At 40.9% G+C, this 17,168-nt stretch overlaps 1 protein-coding gene across 1 annotated transcript in view; it reads right to left on the reverse strand.

The window, feature by feature from the left end:
• Positions 1-17,168, reverse strand: part of mei4 (meiosis-specific, MEI4 homolog) — a gene marked incomplete at both ends in the record, with an annotated part of 64,144 nt that overhangs the window by 26,043 nt on the left and 20,933 nt on the right. The window contains one exon of the mRNA XM_080047532.1: positions 1,111-1,242. Within this exon, the coding sequence (XP_079903658.1) occupies positions 1,111-1,242 (132 nt within the window). The remainder of the gene's footprint in view (positions 1-1,110; positions 1,243-17,168) is intronic.

Genomic DNA, 17,168 nt, shown 5'->3' on the forward strand with positions numbered 1-17,168 from the left:
CCTCCTTCCCACTCACATTGGATTCGAGACATTATGGCATGTATGAATTTAGAGAAAATACGTTACACTACCCAGGGATCCGACTAAATAAATTTGACAGAATTTGGCGCCCCTTCCTAAATTATTTTAAAAAACCAACAATAACTATAGAAGAGTAGCTACCCCCTCCCCTCTTTTATCTGATTTAATTTTATTTCTTTATGTGTTTTTTTTTTTGTTTTTTCTTCATATTATTTTTGTTTCTTGTGGTGTGTGTTTTGTGTTGGGTGTGAGGGTGGGATGTGGGTGGGGTATGTTCGTGAAAAAAGGGGAAAAAATGTGTACTCGCCGTGCTACAATTTCTTTGTTACTAACATTCAATAAAAAAACCTTTGAAAGAAAGTAGATAATATACTATGTTTGTCATGGTGCAGTAAAACCATACAACGAAAATGTGCTTATGTAGCCTCAAAAAACAATGCTCACACAAACACTCACACACTACACACAATTTGAATTCCGAAGTATCCCATCAGAAAATGGGGATGGGGGAGGGGGGGCGCCCTTAGCTCAGTTGGTAGGGCTGTTTGGTTTGTGTCGTATTTGGTCTTGCTGCCACTGTTTGCATCATAATCTTTGCATAATATCTTGGTCTCCAGATAGCAGTAGTGTAAACACACACACACCAAACACACACACACACACACACACACACACACCAAATACACACACACACGCCAATCACTGGATGGAAACGCACTTTCATTTCAATGATTTTTTCTCTTGACTTTAGATGGAAACCAAGCTACTGCCTTGTTCCAAAAGAGCAAGAAGAAGAACTGTTAGAAATAGCAGTAATGTGTGTGTGTGTGTGTGTGTGTGTGTGTGTGTGTCTGTCTGTCTGTCTGTCTGTCTGTCTGTCTGTCTGTCTGTCTGTCTGTCTGTCTGTCTGTCTGTCTGTCTGTCTGTATGTCTGTATGTCTGTCTGTCTGTCTGTCTGTCTGTCTGTGCAGGTCAGTGTCTATGTGTGTGTGTGTGTGTGTGTGTTTCTGTATGTGAGTGTGTTGCGTACAGTGTGTTACATTGCTTCAGTGTGTGTGTGGCAGCAGTGTGTGGGCGTGTCTCTCTTACCTGGAAGGCCTGCCACAGTTGATCGGCCACGGAGCTGATTTCAGAGAGAATGTGTCGGATGAGAAAGGACCTCGACATGGCACTGCTTCCCAGGGTGATCAAGTATTCTGTCAGCCGCTCTGATGCCGGCAGCTAGGGGTTGAAAGAAAATGAGTGAGTGAGTGAGTGAGTGAGTGAGTGAGTGAGTGAGTGAGTGAGTGAGTGAGTGAGTGAGTGAGTGAGTGAGTGAGTGAGTGAGTGAGTGAGTGAGTGAGTGTTGCCTGGAGCTAAGATTTGAAAGAAAAGAAAAATATTTTAGTGATGGAAATTCCTAAACACTTACTTCATAATAACCTGTACTATTAAAAAGGTGCTACGAGGAACTTTTAAATATTTCTGAAACAGTCTAATTGTTCCTCTGATGATCATAAACTACATGTAACAGCAAACGAGACCATCAGTGCCAAAGAATGCTATTTTTATATAGTTTTTCTTAATGCCTATGTCATGCTTTGTACGCTCACCCAGGAACAACAGCTGGCGTGGTAAAAAACACTACCTGCTTTTGTCCAAAGGGGGCGCTAGTATTAACACAAACTGAAAGTTCCTCGGAGCACCTTTAACTGAATAATAGCTGACAATTCATTCCATATTGATTAACTTGATTGTTATTGTGAACAGACTAGTATGATCTTTATTTAGTACCTTGGCATGTTTCCATGGCTTCACTTCCTTCAGTCTTCCTCAGAAGCGTCAGCTGTTGCATGAAACATATCAAGGTGCTAAAAGTTATTACTAGTCTCTGTACACAAGAACATTCAAGTACATTTATCATTTATCCTTTTTATTAAAGATTATTTTTTGGCATTTTCAAGCTTTATTAGACAGTACAGAGTTGAACTGGGGAGACAGAGAGAGAGAGAGAGAGAGAGAGAGAGAGAGAGGGAGGGGGAATGATCTGCAGTAAAGGTCCACGGGTTGGATTTGAACCCGCGACCACTGCAACGAAGACCGGAGCCGATATGGTACGCGCTCTATCCACTACACCGCCGGAGCGCCCGAAATTAACCTTTTTTGATTACTGGTCGGCCCCTCTTTCCTCTAGGCCATCCTACCATCCCTATTCTACTCTGCACAGTTTCATTGCTATGTAAATTGCCAGGTGGTTTTATACATCTTTTCCTCGTGTTAGTCTCCAACCTGATAATCTGCCCAGTCTTGTGCATCAGGAGGCAGAGAGAGAGAGAGAGAGAGAGAGAGAGAGAGAGAGAGAGAGAGAGAGACAGAGAGACAGAGAGACAGAGAGACAGAGAGAGACTTTCTCTATCTACAGCTTGAGAAAACATCTGGTTATAAAGACTGAATAACTGAAAGACTGAATAACCATCTCCACCCTTCAGTTGTTTCAAATTATGAATGAATCTCTTGATAGGATAATCACGTCTGCATGTCCTCGTATCATCCTGCGCTCGGGGCCAATCAGTGGCAGAGACAAAATCAGATTGCTCTTCAGTTTCCTTCTTTCTTTCCTTCTTTCTTTCTTTCTTTCTTTCTTTCTTTCTTTCTTTCTTTCTTTCTTTCTTTCTTTTCTTTCAGTTGCTCACACTATTTTTAAGGGAACCCTTTCAAACACGCCTATCTGAACAGCTTTTATGCCTTTGTAAACCTGGTCTAAAATCAAGTTCAGGGGGCGTAGTGGATAGAGCGCGTACCATATCGGCTCCAGTTTTCGTTGCAGTGGTCGCGGGTTCAAATCCGACTCGTGGACCTTTACTGCAGGTCATCCCCCCTCCCTGTCTCCCCATTTAAACTCTGTACTATCTTATAAAGCTTGGAAATGCCCCCCCCCCCAAAAAAAAATGAATAAAAAGATTAATAAAATCAAGTTCTGGTTGTCTCAATAAGCTTTAACAAAAAAAATATTGAAAATAAATAACGAAAACAGCTTTTTTACTGTCTAGACGGTTTGACAGGACTGTGTGTCCTATCAACTATCTTCAAGTGTCCTTGTTTTTATGGAATGTTCAGGCAGAGAACTGCTGTGATTGGTTCAAAATACCCCATAGTTTCTTATGAAACATAGCATAGCCCGTCTCATCTAAATCAAATTTCTGTACAGTTGATCAAACTTAAATGACAATATCTTCAATTTGTATGAATACATATGCATAGCTCTTTTCAGATGTTTTACTATCATGAAACTAACTCCCCACACAGACAGACAGACAGACAGACAGACAGACAGACGGACAGACGGACAGACAGACAGGCAGACAGACTTACTTACTATCATGCATCTAACTCCCCAAGTGACATAGTTACAAGGATTTTGTGGATTAGGGTTTACAGGGGCTTATATATAAGTGTATAGTTGTGCAAAGCTACTGGTTGAATTCCAGCCACACCGAATTCTAAAAAGCAACATTGGTCATGATGCCCTTGAGCCAAACATTTTATCCGCAGCTGCAGCAGTGGAAACTAGCTGCTGGCAACAACGACCGAGGACAATTTGGCTTCTTTTGGCTGCGCTCTGTAGAAAAATATGAAAAATGGACTGAAAATGAATGAGGCTTTTGCTGAATGCGAGCGTGCATTCTAAGCGTTATTATACAAACACACACACAGAAACAGACAGACAGACAGACAGACAGACAGACAGACAGACAGACAGACAGACAGACAGACAGACAGACAGACAGACAGACAGACAGACAGACAGACAGACAGACAGACAGACAGACAGACAGACAGACAGACAGACAGGCACGCACGCACACGCACACGTTATACCCCTTCCAGGACCAGGGGAAATTAAAAGCCATAGGAGCAGCTAACTGTGTACTTACTGCTTGGCATCCGAAATACAGCAAATACAAAAATTAAAAGATTCTGGCGCGAACCCAAAAGCACTAATGATTGTATCCTACCAACCAAGTCTGCCAGAGCATTATCGAAGGGTGATTTTTAGCTTCATTGATAGCGTTATGTGTTATTCCCACTAGTTTTGATTATTTTTTACAGACTAAAATTGTTACAGCACCTTTTTGAGTGAGTGAGTGAGTGAGTGAGTGAGTGAGTGAGTGAGTGAGTGAGTGAAAATTGTTACAGCGACTTTTTTAATCAACATCTGAAATATATATTAAAAACTAATATAACTTAATGCAATATTCTCTTCCAAGGCACATTTGAAACTTAGTGAGATATTGGATTCGGGCCTTTTTATTGGTCATAACTGTGTTAACATAACAGATTAAAAGAATTAGAGCAACAGAATAATTTCTTAGATTCTTAATAAAGACTTTCAGATATTGTGTGTAGCTTCTGGGGGCAAGAGAGAGTGTTTAGGTGTTGAGAGAGTTTCAAGGTTGTTGACATCAAAATAGCACCTTATATGGCAAAGCTTTGTTGATTGGATTTCTCATCTTGTTTCATGAACATTATAACTGAATATCTTGATTTGGCGGTCGAGGAAGGATTATTTTTGCATGGTCTCTGGTTCCTCCTCCCAGTCACCATGAGGTCTCTGGTTCCTCCTCCCAATAACCATGAGGTCTCTGGTTCCTCCTCCCAGTAAACATGAGGTCTCTGGTTCCTCCTCCCAGTAACCATGAGGTCTCTGGTTCCTCCTCCCAGTCACCATGAGGTCTCTGGTTCCTCCTCCCAATAACCATGAGGTCTCTGGTTCCTCCCAGTAACCATGAGGTCTCTGGTTCCTCCTCCCAGTAACCATGAGGTCTCTGGTTCCTCCTCCCAGTAACCATGAGGTCTCTGGTTCCTCCTCCCAGTAACCATGAGGTCTCTGGTTCCTCCTCCCAGTAACCATGAGGTCTCTGGTTCCTCCTCCAAGTAACCATGAGGTCTCTGGTTCCTCCTCCCAGTAACCATGAGGTCTCTGGTTCCTCCTCTCAGTAACCATGAGGTCTCTGGTTCCTCCTCCCAGTAACCATGAGGTCTCTGGTTCCTCCTCCCAGTAACCATGAGGTCTCTGGTTCCTCTTCCAAGTAACCATGAGGTCCTCTGGTTCCTCCCAGTAACCATGAGGTATCTGGTTCCTCCCAGTAACTATGAGGTCTCTGGTTCCTCCTCCCAGTAACCATGAGGTCTCTGGTTCCTTCTCCCAGAAACCATGAGGTCTCTGGTTCCTCCCAGTAACCATGAGGTCTCTGGTTCCTCCTCCCAGTAACCATGAGGTCTCTGGTTGGATCCCCGGCACCGGACAGGAGGGTGTTAGTAGTAAAACTAGTGATGGGTGCTAATACATCTACAGTGCCCACCATCTCTACCATTGTGTCCTTGAGCAAGGCACTTAAACCCAAACTTCTCCAGGGGCGCTGTACTATGGCTGAACCTGTGTGAGGACCCCCTCTGGAGTGTGGTCTAATATGCAAAAAGACATATTTCAACGTAGCCTTGTCTAAAAAAGTTAACCAACATAATCATTTAAATTCCAGATAAGTGAAATGTATAGATTGTAGAAATTACGTTATAACAACATGAAAAAAAAATATATATTTTCAGTCAAAAAGTGACAATGAAAGTGCTTTACAATAAAAAAGTAGAATTGATATTATTATTATTATAACCAATTTTTTAAGGTCCATAACATTTGAAACCAGCTTTAAGTAACAACTATTTTCACTGCACTACAGGTGTGACCAATCAGAGTGAGGCTCCGATTCTCTGTTCTTATTGGCTGTTGGGACTGTCCATTCACTTTGGCACGACTTTGTTGGTGTAGAGCGTGTCAGGGAGGGACCATAGGGGAGGGACCAAAGAGAACAAGTGGAGCGGTTGAGGTATTTGGATTCGAATCTCTATCCCAACTGCTATTTTCTCCCCAAATCCTCCACCCCAGCTTTAAGTAACAACTATTTTCACTCCACTACAGGGTTAATATCCAGAAGGTGTCTCTGTGTGTAAATAACTCAATTTTTTATGTTTACAGCCAAATTCTGTGGGCCATAAAAGTGAAGGGTTGGATTGTGTGGAAAATAATACAGTGACAAAAGGTGGTGCTTGAGCGCTGTGAGGCGAGCTGGATGCAATATATGAGCAGGTAATAAAAGTTCATCTTCTTCTACTAGACAAAAGAAAAATGACAAGCCACTGTGTGTGTGTGTGTGTGTGTGTGTGTGTGTGTGTGTGTGTGTGTGTGTGTGTGTGTGTGTGTGTGTGTGTGTGTGTGTGTGTGTGTGTGAAAAATGACAAGCTAAGATGAGGAGGAGGCAGGTGTGTGAGGTTATATAAGGCTAGAACAGACAGTGAACTTGCCGTGTTTTTTTCTGAGACGATATTACACCAAATATGTCTGTCGAGGTTGTGGGTGGGATACTGACATTTGAAAAGGCCTCACTTGGGACATTCAGGATTCTGCAATTTCATATTTTTAAAATTTCATCGTCTAGGCTTTTTTTTTTTTTTTCATCTTGTCCAATGTCCTTCCAACCCAGAGCATAACAACTACTCCTTCAGGTGTGAGGTAATAATATCTTTAGTTATATAGCACCTTTAAAAACAATGGTTTACAAAGTGCTTTGAAAAAATACATTCGAGCAAGTACAATCAAATAAAGACATACTAATCAAAAAACACATATACAAAAAGATAGATACACATACTCGTATATACAAACAACACACCAAACGAGAACTACTTATGACATCTATTGCAGTATGTCCGTCCTGGGAGAGGGATCCCTTACTTTGTCGACTCTCCCTGAGATTTCTTCAATTTTTTTTTAATCCCGGTAAAGGGTTTTTTACTGGGAGTTTTTTCTCAGCCGAGCTAAGGGTGTAAGGGCAGGGTGTCATATTGTATCATATTGTATGAAATGTAAAGACCACTGAGACAAATGTATTTGTGATTTTGGGCTATGCAAATAAAACTGATTTGATTTGATTTGAGATTAATAGGTGCTAGGGGTAAAAAGACATTGAGGAAGAGAACAAAAATAATAAAAATTATAAATAGACGGCGTCACGTAAAAGCAAGTCTATAAAAATGTGTTTTAAGAAGTGATTTAAAAGAGGTTACTGATTCATTCAGCCTTATCTCCGTAGGTAGAAATAAGACGTGAGCGATTTTTAGAGGTAGGGGTTTGACGGGTTTGGGTAAATTGCACCAGTTCTCGAGATTGAAGACACTTCGACTGAAAGCACTTTGCTGTCACTTCAAGAGGGCCATTTTTTTTTTATGTTTTCATTGTTTTACCGTGAAGAAGTTGTTGATGTGTCTATCAAGAAAAGGGACTAAATTGATGGTGGTTTCCCAATCCCTACATTACAGAAAAGATCGACGTTCTTATTTTATAACGTGGTACAGAGCAGCTTTTGCCTGCATGGTTAAAAATGAAAAGTTAGGAAAACTCAAACTTACAAGGCAACTTTATTAAAGCTGGGGTATGTGATTTCTGATTGGTCAAAATTAACATGAGCTGTACACTTTGACCAATCAGAGCGAGGCTCCGATTCTATAAAAAAAAAATAAGAAATATGATTCTCTGTTCTTATTGGCTGTTAGGACTGTCCATTCACTTTGGCACGACTTTGTTGGTGTAGAGTGTGTCAGGGAGGGACCATAGGGGAGGGACCAAAGAGAACAAGTAGAGCGGTTGAGGTATTTGGATTCAAATCTCTATCCCAACTGCTATTTTCTCCCCAAATTCTCCACTCCAGCTTTAACTAGATTTTTGAAGCGAACTAAAACTCTCAAGTTTAAAGTGAAACTGGCTACATCTGACCACCATAGAATTCCATTGTATGACTGAGAGCATGTTTCTTATTGTGCATATGACAATAAACACAATGAATTGAATTGAATTATGATACGTCCCTTTCAGTTAAAGCTGGGGTGGAGGATTTGGGGAGAAAAAGGCAGTTGGGATAGAAATTCAAATCCAAATACCTCAACCGCTCTACTTGTTCTCTTTGGTCCCTCCCCTATGGTCCCTCTCTGACACGCTCTACACACCAACAAAGTCGTGCCAAAGTGAATGGACAGTCCCAACAGCCAATAAGAACAGAGAATCGTAGCCTCGCTCTGATTGGTCAAAGTGTACAGCTCATGTTAACTTTGACCAATCAGAAATCATATACCCCAGCTTTAAAACTAGGGCAAGTGACGTGTATATACATTTATTTTTCTGTGCGAAATTGAAGTGTGGATGAAGACCCCTGCAGATTTGACCGGATTTTATAGAAATTCGCCTTTTTTTTTTTTTACTTTTATTGTTACAGTAGTATCACTCATACATATACTAGTACATTTATAGGTTAGAGAAATCCAATTCAGACAAGCTGTGGGCAAAATATTTTGTTTGCAGAGCACGTACATCGATTCATTCTAAAGCCCGGAGCAGCACAATCCACACTGAGTATAACACATGTTCAACAAACTTTCATGTTGAGTTTCAGTGTGTGTGTGTGTGTGTGAGAGAGTGTGAGTGAGAGTGTGTGTGTGTGTGTTTTTTTCAGCAGTCAGGGGGGATTACAGGCATCTGGCTGAGCACCTGGGCTTCCTGTTGAAAACCTGCCGAATCCTACTTGAGTGTGGAGATGAGTCCACAACAATAAAAAACTAACATTATTACATTAGCACTGGTAAATGCTGTGTTCTGATTGGTTAGTCACGGCATTCTACGAGCAATTATGTCTCAATAATGCCCTATGCTGTTAAGGATAATTCACTGTTACTATGGACCTACGGCAGTGGTGTAGTCTAGTTTTTTGTAGTGGGTATACTGTGATGATTCCTTCCTAGCCTTTTCTTGAATATGCAGCATAGCATTTGTACAATAAACATATGGCTTACACCGTGGTTAGTTTACAATTTTGTTGTTTTAGTTGCAGCAAAGGCAAAAAACATTTTACACCTTAGCCTGCCTTTAGAAACACAGAGTTTAGGATTTCTATTCCCAAATGAAATTGGGGGGGTATGGGGGTCTCCCCCAGATTTTTTTTATATTAAAATACATTGTTTCCCGCCCTCTGGTGACACTACAATAGAAAAACACAAAAATCAGTAAGTCTGTTCTAGGCCCTTGTAGGGGGGTCCGGGGGTTTGCCCCCCCGGGAGATTTTTTTTACCTTTTTTAAGTGAAATGCATGAATCTGGTGCACTTTGAGAGGAAAATTAAGAGGCTTAATCTGCAGAATTGTGTGAACAAAGAATTTGGAGACACTGGGTCGGATGAATTAGAAGCTATTGAAGAAAGACACTTGGATTTTCCATAAAAATATTAATTTAAAATAAAATATTATGCAGGGTCCTCTGGGATGGGCTTGATGCTCTTTTTCTTTTATGGGACATATTTCTCTGTAATACAGTGAATGCATTTAAATGCAGTGAGAGGAACTAAGCAGTAGAACTCTGTTGTCCAGCTATCTTTTTTTCCACAGACGAGGCTGAAATAGGCTATAGACTATACACAGTGCATGGGCAACTGAGGCAGCCCCATTTCCATTTGTTTTTAAATAAACTCAATACACACTGTGCATGGACTTGAACGTGACGTGATCAGTTAAGGCTGTTACATACTCCGCGAGAAGAAAGAACAAAGTTCTCGGTGACAGAGCTGCGAGAAGAAAATGACGTAATTTTCTTCTCTCAGCTCTTGTTTAGCTGTTCTCGCAGCTTGTTCTCGACACATCACCCGGGCCGAACTTTCTTCTCGCAGCTTGTCCGAGAACTATTGTGTGATTGGTCAGTCTGAAGTCAATGAGGAAAGCGAAGTCGGGGGCCCTAAGCGGTCGGGGGCCCTAAGCAACCGCTTAGTTCGCTTATGCCTCGGGCCGGCTCTGGTTTTCTGTCATGTTACTCAGTGCATGAGTTGACGGGGTGAATCAATCGCCAACTAAGCCTATGAAAACTGCACTGATGATCCGATCTTGAAGTGCTCGCAAAAGTTAATATGAATTTCAGACCGGTTGCAAACTGAGAATATTACTTTTTCCTCATTGGGAGAAAATAAGTCCCTGCGCACTTTTGGTGTGCTCCGACAGCCCGGTGTGCGTCTCCCGAGGGGACTACTGAGCTGAATGTTGCGTCGCGCTGCCAGTATTTTCGGGTTGGACATCGCCCTTTCTTTTACCCAACCGTTCGCAATGAAATGGGCCGTGGGGTAATGCCTGGTCCGCTTATCTATTATAAGTCCGTTGCGACTTCCACAGGGACACAGCGCACAGGTTGAATTTATGAATGAAAGTATGACAGTTGAGTTCTGTCACTATCGAATTTGTTACGTGTCATTTCGCATTTCTTAGTGGGCATACGGAAATGCTGGAGCTTTCTTAGTGGGTATACTGCGGATACCTGCGTATCACGTAGACTACACCACTGACCTACGGATATCGATAATTTCCTGTCATCAATCTACTGACAGACGTCTACAAACAGTTACATACTTCTGCTTCAAAAAACAATGGCACACTTTTAAAGGAAAGGACTGGAAGGACTCTAGCCAAGACGACGTGAGTGAGTTTTGCCTCAGAGTAACATAGCTACTGTACCTTTGCTATGGAGTTCATTTTCCTTTATTTAACCTCGAAAGATCAATTGAGGGGTGACCCTCTTTTACAATGACGTCGAGTTTGTACAGATACACAATATACAATGAGAATACATAACAATAATAATAAGTTTACACACACACACACACACACACACACACACACACACACACACACAGACAACAATTTAAAACATTCAGATCAATTGAATGAGAGACAATAGCCTAATTAAAACAGTTACAAGTGTAGAGGGGCTGATTCAAAATAATAATTTTAAATTGGTTAACAGTTATGAGTGTATTTATTCTAATTGTATGTTGTAGGCTGTTCCAGGAGTCAGGGGCACTAAGGCTAAAAGCGGTTTTACCAAGCTCAGACCGGGCATAGGGGACATATAACATGATCATGTCAGTTGAGCGGGTTTGATAAAGCCCATCTGAAATAAGCAGCATTTCTGTCAAATAGAGTGGTAGCTTTCCAGTCAGAGCTTTATATATAAAAATATGCCAATGTGCATCACGTCTCTCCTTAAGGGAGGACCACCCAACCTTTTCATATAAAACACAATGGTGTGTATCATAAGCATCTCCTGTAATGAATCTCAAAGTTAGTTCCGACCGTGTAGCGGACAATTTTTTTTAACATATTTATTTAAAAAAAAAGCATTTATAAAACAATAGGACCAAACTTTATCAAAAAATTTAACTTTTGCCTTGCGCGTCAGGCTAGTGTTAACCGTTTTAGAGATAACGCTGATCTCTTTAACTTAAAAAAAAAAATATATATATATTTAGGTGGAGGCTTTAAATCTGCCTAGTGGGTTTTTTGTGTCTCCTTGCGCTGCATTCGTTTGTAATCTTTGCCTTTCTGTACATTTTAAATTATTTCTTGAGATTGACCCCCCTCACTATACAGTATCCCTTACATAAATCTCTTTAGACAGAGCTTGTATGTACAGTAAGATGTATCACACTTACAGATGAAAATAAAACACAAATGTACCCTTTTTTTTTATCTTTTTATATTTTATTTTTTTATTTTATTTATTCAATTTTAATATATGTTCTATTATAAAAAAAAATTGTTTCAGTGTGTTGTATTATAAAAGAAAAGACCATACAAAATAAAATAAAATAAAAAAATATATCGCACCATCCCCCTGCATTGGATATGATATAGGACCTTCTGGAAGACATATTTTAAGCTCAAAATATGGACATTGCACTTCACCCTCCTGTCACCACAACATCATTCCCTGGGCCTGTGATTCATGGACACACACTATCATGAACTGACTTAGCTTTCTTCTGCCTTTATAAGAAACACACACACACACTAACACACACACACACACTCTCTCACACACACACACACACACACACTCTCTCACACACACACACTCTCTCTCTCACACAAACACACACTCAAACTCTCTCACACACACCCACACACAAACTCTCTCACACACACACACAGTCTCTCTCTCTCACACACAAACACACACACACACACACACACTCTCTCACACACACACACACACTCTCTCACACACACACTCTCTCTCACACACAAACACACACTCAAACTCTCTCACACACACCCACACACAAACTCTCTCACACACACACACAGTCTCTCTCTCTCTCTCACACACACACACACACACACACACACACACACACACACACACACACACACACACACACACACACACACACACACACACACACACACACACACACACACACACACACACACACACACACACACACACACACACACACACACACACACACACACACACACACACACACACACACACACACACACACACACACACACACACTCTCTCTCTCTCTCACACACACCCACACACAAACTCTCTCACACACACACACACACTCAAACTCTCTCTCACACACACACACACTCAAACTCTCACACACACACACGGCACGTCAAATAAAAGAGAGTTACAGTGTAATTGTGTCGGCACGGTCCCTTCTGATAAGAGCAAAGTCATGGTCGCTGTACCACAACAATTCACTTGAAAACGTAGCTGGATGTTACTTCATCTCACCGACTACAGAAAACAGACAAATAAAGCTTGCACTAGGTGGTATGGCAAAACATATACACTATTTATACATTACTTATCTAGTAATTGATTTGAAAATATCTAGTATACGGCCCCGGAATAAAAATTAAGAGACCAGTCTGGATTTTTTTCTAAAATCTTTATCTCTACCTTACTTAATGGAAATGCTCTAAATAAAAAAATATTTTCATTGTGAATTTGGTAGAAATGTTGTCAGTAGTTTATAGTATAAAATCAAAATGTTCATTCTACTCAAACATATGCCTCTAAAGAGTAAAACAAGAGACACTGAACATTTGGAGTGGTCTCTTCATTTCTTCCAGAGCTGAAAAAAAAATAATCTTGAACGCCGTGCGTCCTGTGTGTGTGTGTGTGTGTGTGTGTGTGCGTGCGTGCGTGCGTGCATGCGTGCGTGCGTGCGTGCGTGCGTGCGTGCGTGCGTGCGTGCGCGGCGGCTTGTTTGACATATTAATCAGACGTCAGATTCCGATCCCAGTGGGTCGTTTTCATCTGCTAGCACGGCTTGATCTTGTCAGAAGCCTTTTTCTAGCTTCATAATTACCCTTGCCCTTCATCTACATGACCTCATCTCCATATCTTTGATTGTCCTAAACACTTAAGTTTGACTGACAGGCAGCAATGGAGTTTTTCACTGAATACCAGTAATATAAACGGGTTATAATAAACGGATGTCCTCAAAATCGTTTGCGATGACCTTATTGAGCCAGTAAAAGAGAGAATGGGAAAGATAATTTATGAGAAGGATTTTTTTCGGCGCATAGAAAATGTTAAGTGTGGCGGAAACCATTAAGCTGAGAGAGGTGACATGTTAATAACGATGATTTGATTTGATTTGAAATACATGGGTCAGGTCAACTCATACTGAGATCTGTGGACACTATATACAGACAGTGAAAAAGGCTTTCTGCGTGGCTGTCAAGGTCAAGGTTAATGTATTGTCATTCAATTACACCCATACAATTAGATATAAAAGTAGAAGGAAAAAATGCAACAGCCCTATACGTTGTCAGTTTGCATATACCCAATGAAAGCAGTTAATTTGTCAGTTGAAGGAAGAAAGTTGAAAGGAGTACATTTTAGAATCTCATAGTTCTTCTGAAACTGATCTGAATCAAAATGTCGGTTTACATCAGTGGTATCTGGGTGTGTGCTTAGTTCGATAGAGGGGGGATTTTTTCTTATACTTCTTGGAGTCTCTAGTTACAAACGGGGGCCCAAATGAATGTTGAAAAAAACATTAAAGAACATAATTTTGCATAATAGTGGCCCTATACAGCCCTATAAGTTGTCAGTTTGCATGAGCGTTATGAAAGCAGTTAATTTGTCAGTTAGAGTAGGGAAGTTGAAAGGACTCAAACTCTCATTAAAATAGTATGGCATGAAATCAGACAAACTGTGAAAGTGCCAGGAACAGTTTAAGTGACAGTTGGTAAGTGCTTGAAGTGTCAAATGTTCAAACATAGTGAAATTATTATTTTATATTTTTAAAGATTATTTTTGGGCATTTTCAAGCTTTATTAGACAGTACAGAGTTGAAATGGGGGAGAGAGAGAGAGAGAGAGAGAGAGAGAGGGGGGGGGGGGATGACCTGCAGTAAAAGTCCACGGGTCGGATTTGAACCCGCGACCACTGCAACGAAGGCCTGAGACCAATATGGTACACGCTCTATCCACTACGCCACCGGAGCGCCCGTGAAATTATTTTTTAAACTTACAGACGTGCTGCGGATACTTTTATTTAAAGTCCAAAAACAAAAACTTTTTTTGGCCAAGTGAAAGTCGGAACAAGTAAGGAAACATTTTTAACAAGAGCTGCAGCATTTTGCAATTCAATACAACTAAAAAAAAAACTATATACACCGTAAAGATTTTCCTGTTTTGTCCAACTGACTAAAAACTCAATGTACTCTCTACAATATTGACCACCTCTCTCCCTCCCCCCCTCCCCCCTATGGTACACTTAGCATTTAGATTGATTTCCCACCGTCTAGGCAAACAATGGTTTCTGTATTAACCCTTTAAAAAAAAAGGCAGAAATCAACTTGCAGAGACTTGCAAAGTGTGTGGGAATTGAAGAAACCATCATAGGAATAGGGACTTTGCTCCCAGTAATGGCATATTTCCCTGGCTGCATTTTAACATGGTGAACAGCGTCTAAAGAGACAATTGAAAAATTACACACACACACACACACACACGCACACGTTGGAACACTTCATATGAATTCCTCATCTCGTTTTGTGTGTTTGTGTGTTTGTTTGTGTGTGTGGGTGAGTGAGTGAGTGAGTGAGTGAGTGAGTGAGTGAGTGAGTGAGTGAGTGAGTGAGTGAGTGAGTGAGTGAGTGAGTGAGTGAGTGAGTGAGTGAGTGAGTGAGTGAGTGAGTGATCAATCAATCAATATCCTTTATTTAACCAGGTAAAATTCATTGAGATTAAAATCTCTTTTTCAAGAATGACCAGGCCAAGAAGGCAGCACCATGATACAATAAGAACAATCAACCACAATTCTCATACACCACATTCAACGTCAGGTAAAGTACAATACAACATCAGGGACAAGACTATATGAAGATTGAAATGAGTCCAGTTAAAAATTAAATAAATAAACTGGTGACAGATGAATGAATAAACCCGGCCGTTATCAGAAAATAGCTTTACAAACAATTGCATTGACCAAGAGAACTATCTTCTCTGTCCTTCAGGATTCCTTTGAATTCTCCCAAGGTGAGCAGCTCCGGCAGCTTCAGCTGCTTTTGCACAGTGTTCCAGGCAGAAGGCGCAGCATATTTAAAGGCCTTGTTCCCTAACTCAGTTCTAGCTCTGGGTACCAACATCTGTAACACATCCCTAGAACGCAAACCATAGCTACATTTGTTTGTGGACATGTAAACACATAGATATGAAGGGACCAGCCCAATAAGACACTTGTAAACAAAAAACAACCAACCACCAGTGAGTGAGTGAGTGAGTGAGTGAAATGCATAAATACAATACGCCTCGGGCCACTTCAGATATTGGATGACTGGTACAGAAAGGGCACGCCATCAATTTTGGAAAAACCATTGAGACAACAGTTTAAAGGTCGTATATTATGCTCCTTTACAGGTTCAAAATAGTACTTGTGTGTATCTACTATAAACTGTTTTTTATAGTGTAGTGTCCACAATAAAAACGTTATATTTCTCACAGTGCCATTGCTGAATCTCTTTTTTTCAGCCTCTGTCTGATACGCTCTGTTTTAGAGACTGCCTCGTTAAGCCCCGCCTTCCAAAAAGCCCCGTCTGTTAAGCTAATTCCATTGTTTTAAATCATGAATTGGAAATTTGAAATCGATTAACAATTCAGCCCTAATTAAAGGCACTACGAGTAAGATGGCACGTTGGCGTCCCCTTTGGACAAAAGCGGTAGTATTTTTACGACGCCCGCTGTCGCAAATGCTCGTGCCAGGCGCGTGAGCGTGGACTGAGAAGGGCGCAATATAGTGCATGTTCGTGTGTTGAAAGTGTGAGGACTCTTTTCGGCTCCGTGAGAGTGGTTTTGACACTGCATCAACTAATGCCAGTCAGTACACACACCTGCTTGCAATGAGTTGATTCAGCAGCGTCACCTAACTACTCTCTCTCTCACGGAGCTGTGTCCTCACAGAAAGCGAATGAATGAGAGACGGCAGTTAGTAGACTATGGATCACGATGAGGTAATGTGTTTGTGTTGTTGATGTAAATAATGACTATTTCAGATAATGGTTATCTGATGATGGTGAAGCAAAGCAAACTTTGTGTTAGTACCAACCGCTCATTCATTTAGCAGTCTAGTTTCGCTCTCGTGAAATTGTATACACGTTGCTTGGCAACGTCCTCCCGCCCGCCTATCACTCACTCTCCCTTTTCGCTTTTCTTCATTGCATTCTCTTTTTTTTCTTTGATGGTTCAGCCCCGTTATCAGTCATTTATGACGACAAATAACTGTCTCAAACAAGGCTCCCGCTCCCCTTCCCTCACCTGGAGGGATAGGCTTCTCAAATCGCGTTGCAGCGCCACACTGAAATCTGCAACCAATACGGATATGTGACCATAGAGCCTGCACGAGCGAACCGAAAATCGGACTGGGTGTGCGACCAGACCAAACGCAGTAATAAAAACTATATAAAAACGTCTTTCTTTGCACTGATGGTCTCGTTTGCTGTTAAAGGTAATTTATGATTATCAGAGGAAACATGAGGCTGTTTAAAAGATATTTAAATGTTACTCGTATCCGCTTTAAGCAGTGTAAAGTTATCCAGCCCATTTTACTGTTTAGTTAGTTAGGCAAGGCAAGTTTATTTCTATAGCACAATTCAAACACAAGGCCACTCAAAGTGCTTTACAGGGGCAAGATTAAAATATATAAAACACATTAGAAGACATTTAAAAGCGAATGAAAAGAAGTAAAATATTTAAATAAAATAAAAAGTACAG

This window comes from Ammodytes marinus (assembly GCF_949987685.1).
Source record: "Ammodytes marinus genome assembly, chromosome: 19".
NCBI classification, from domain to species: Eukaryota; Metazoa; Chordata; class Actinopteri; order Uranoscopiformes; family Ammodytidae; genus Ammodytes; species Ammodytes marinus.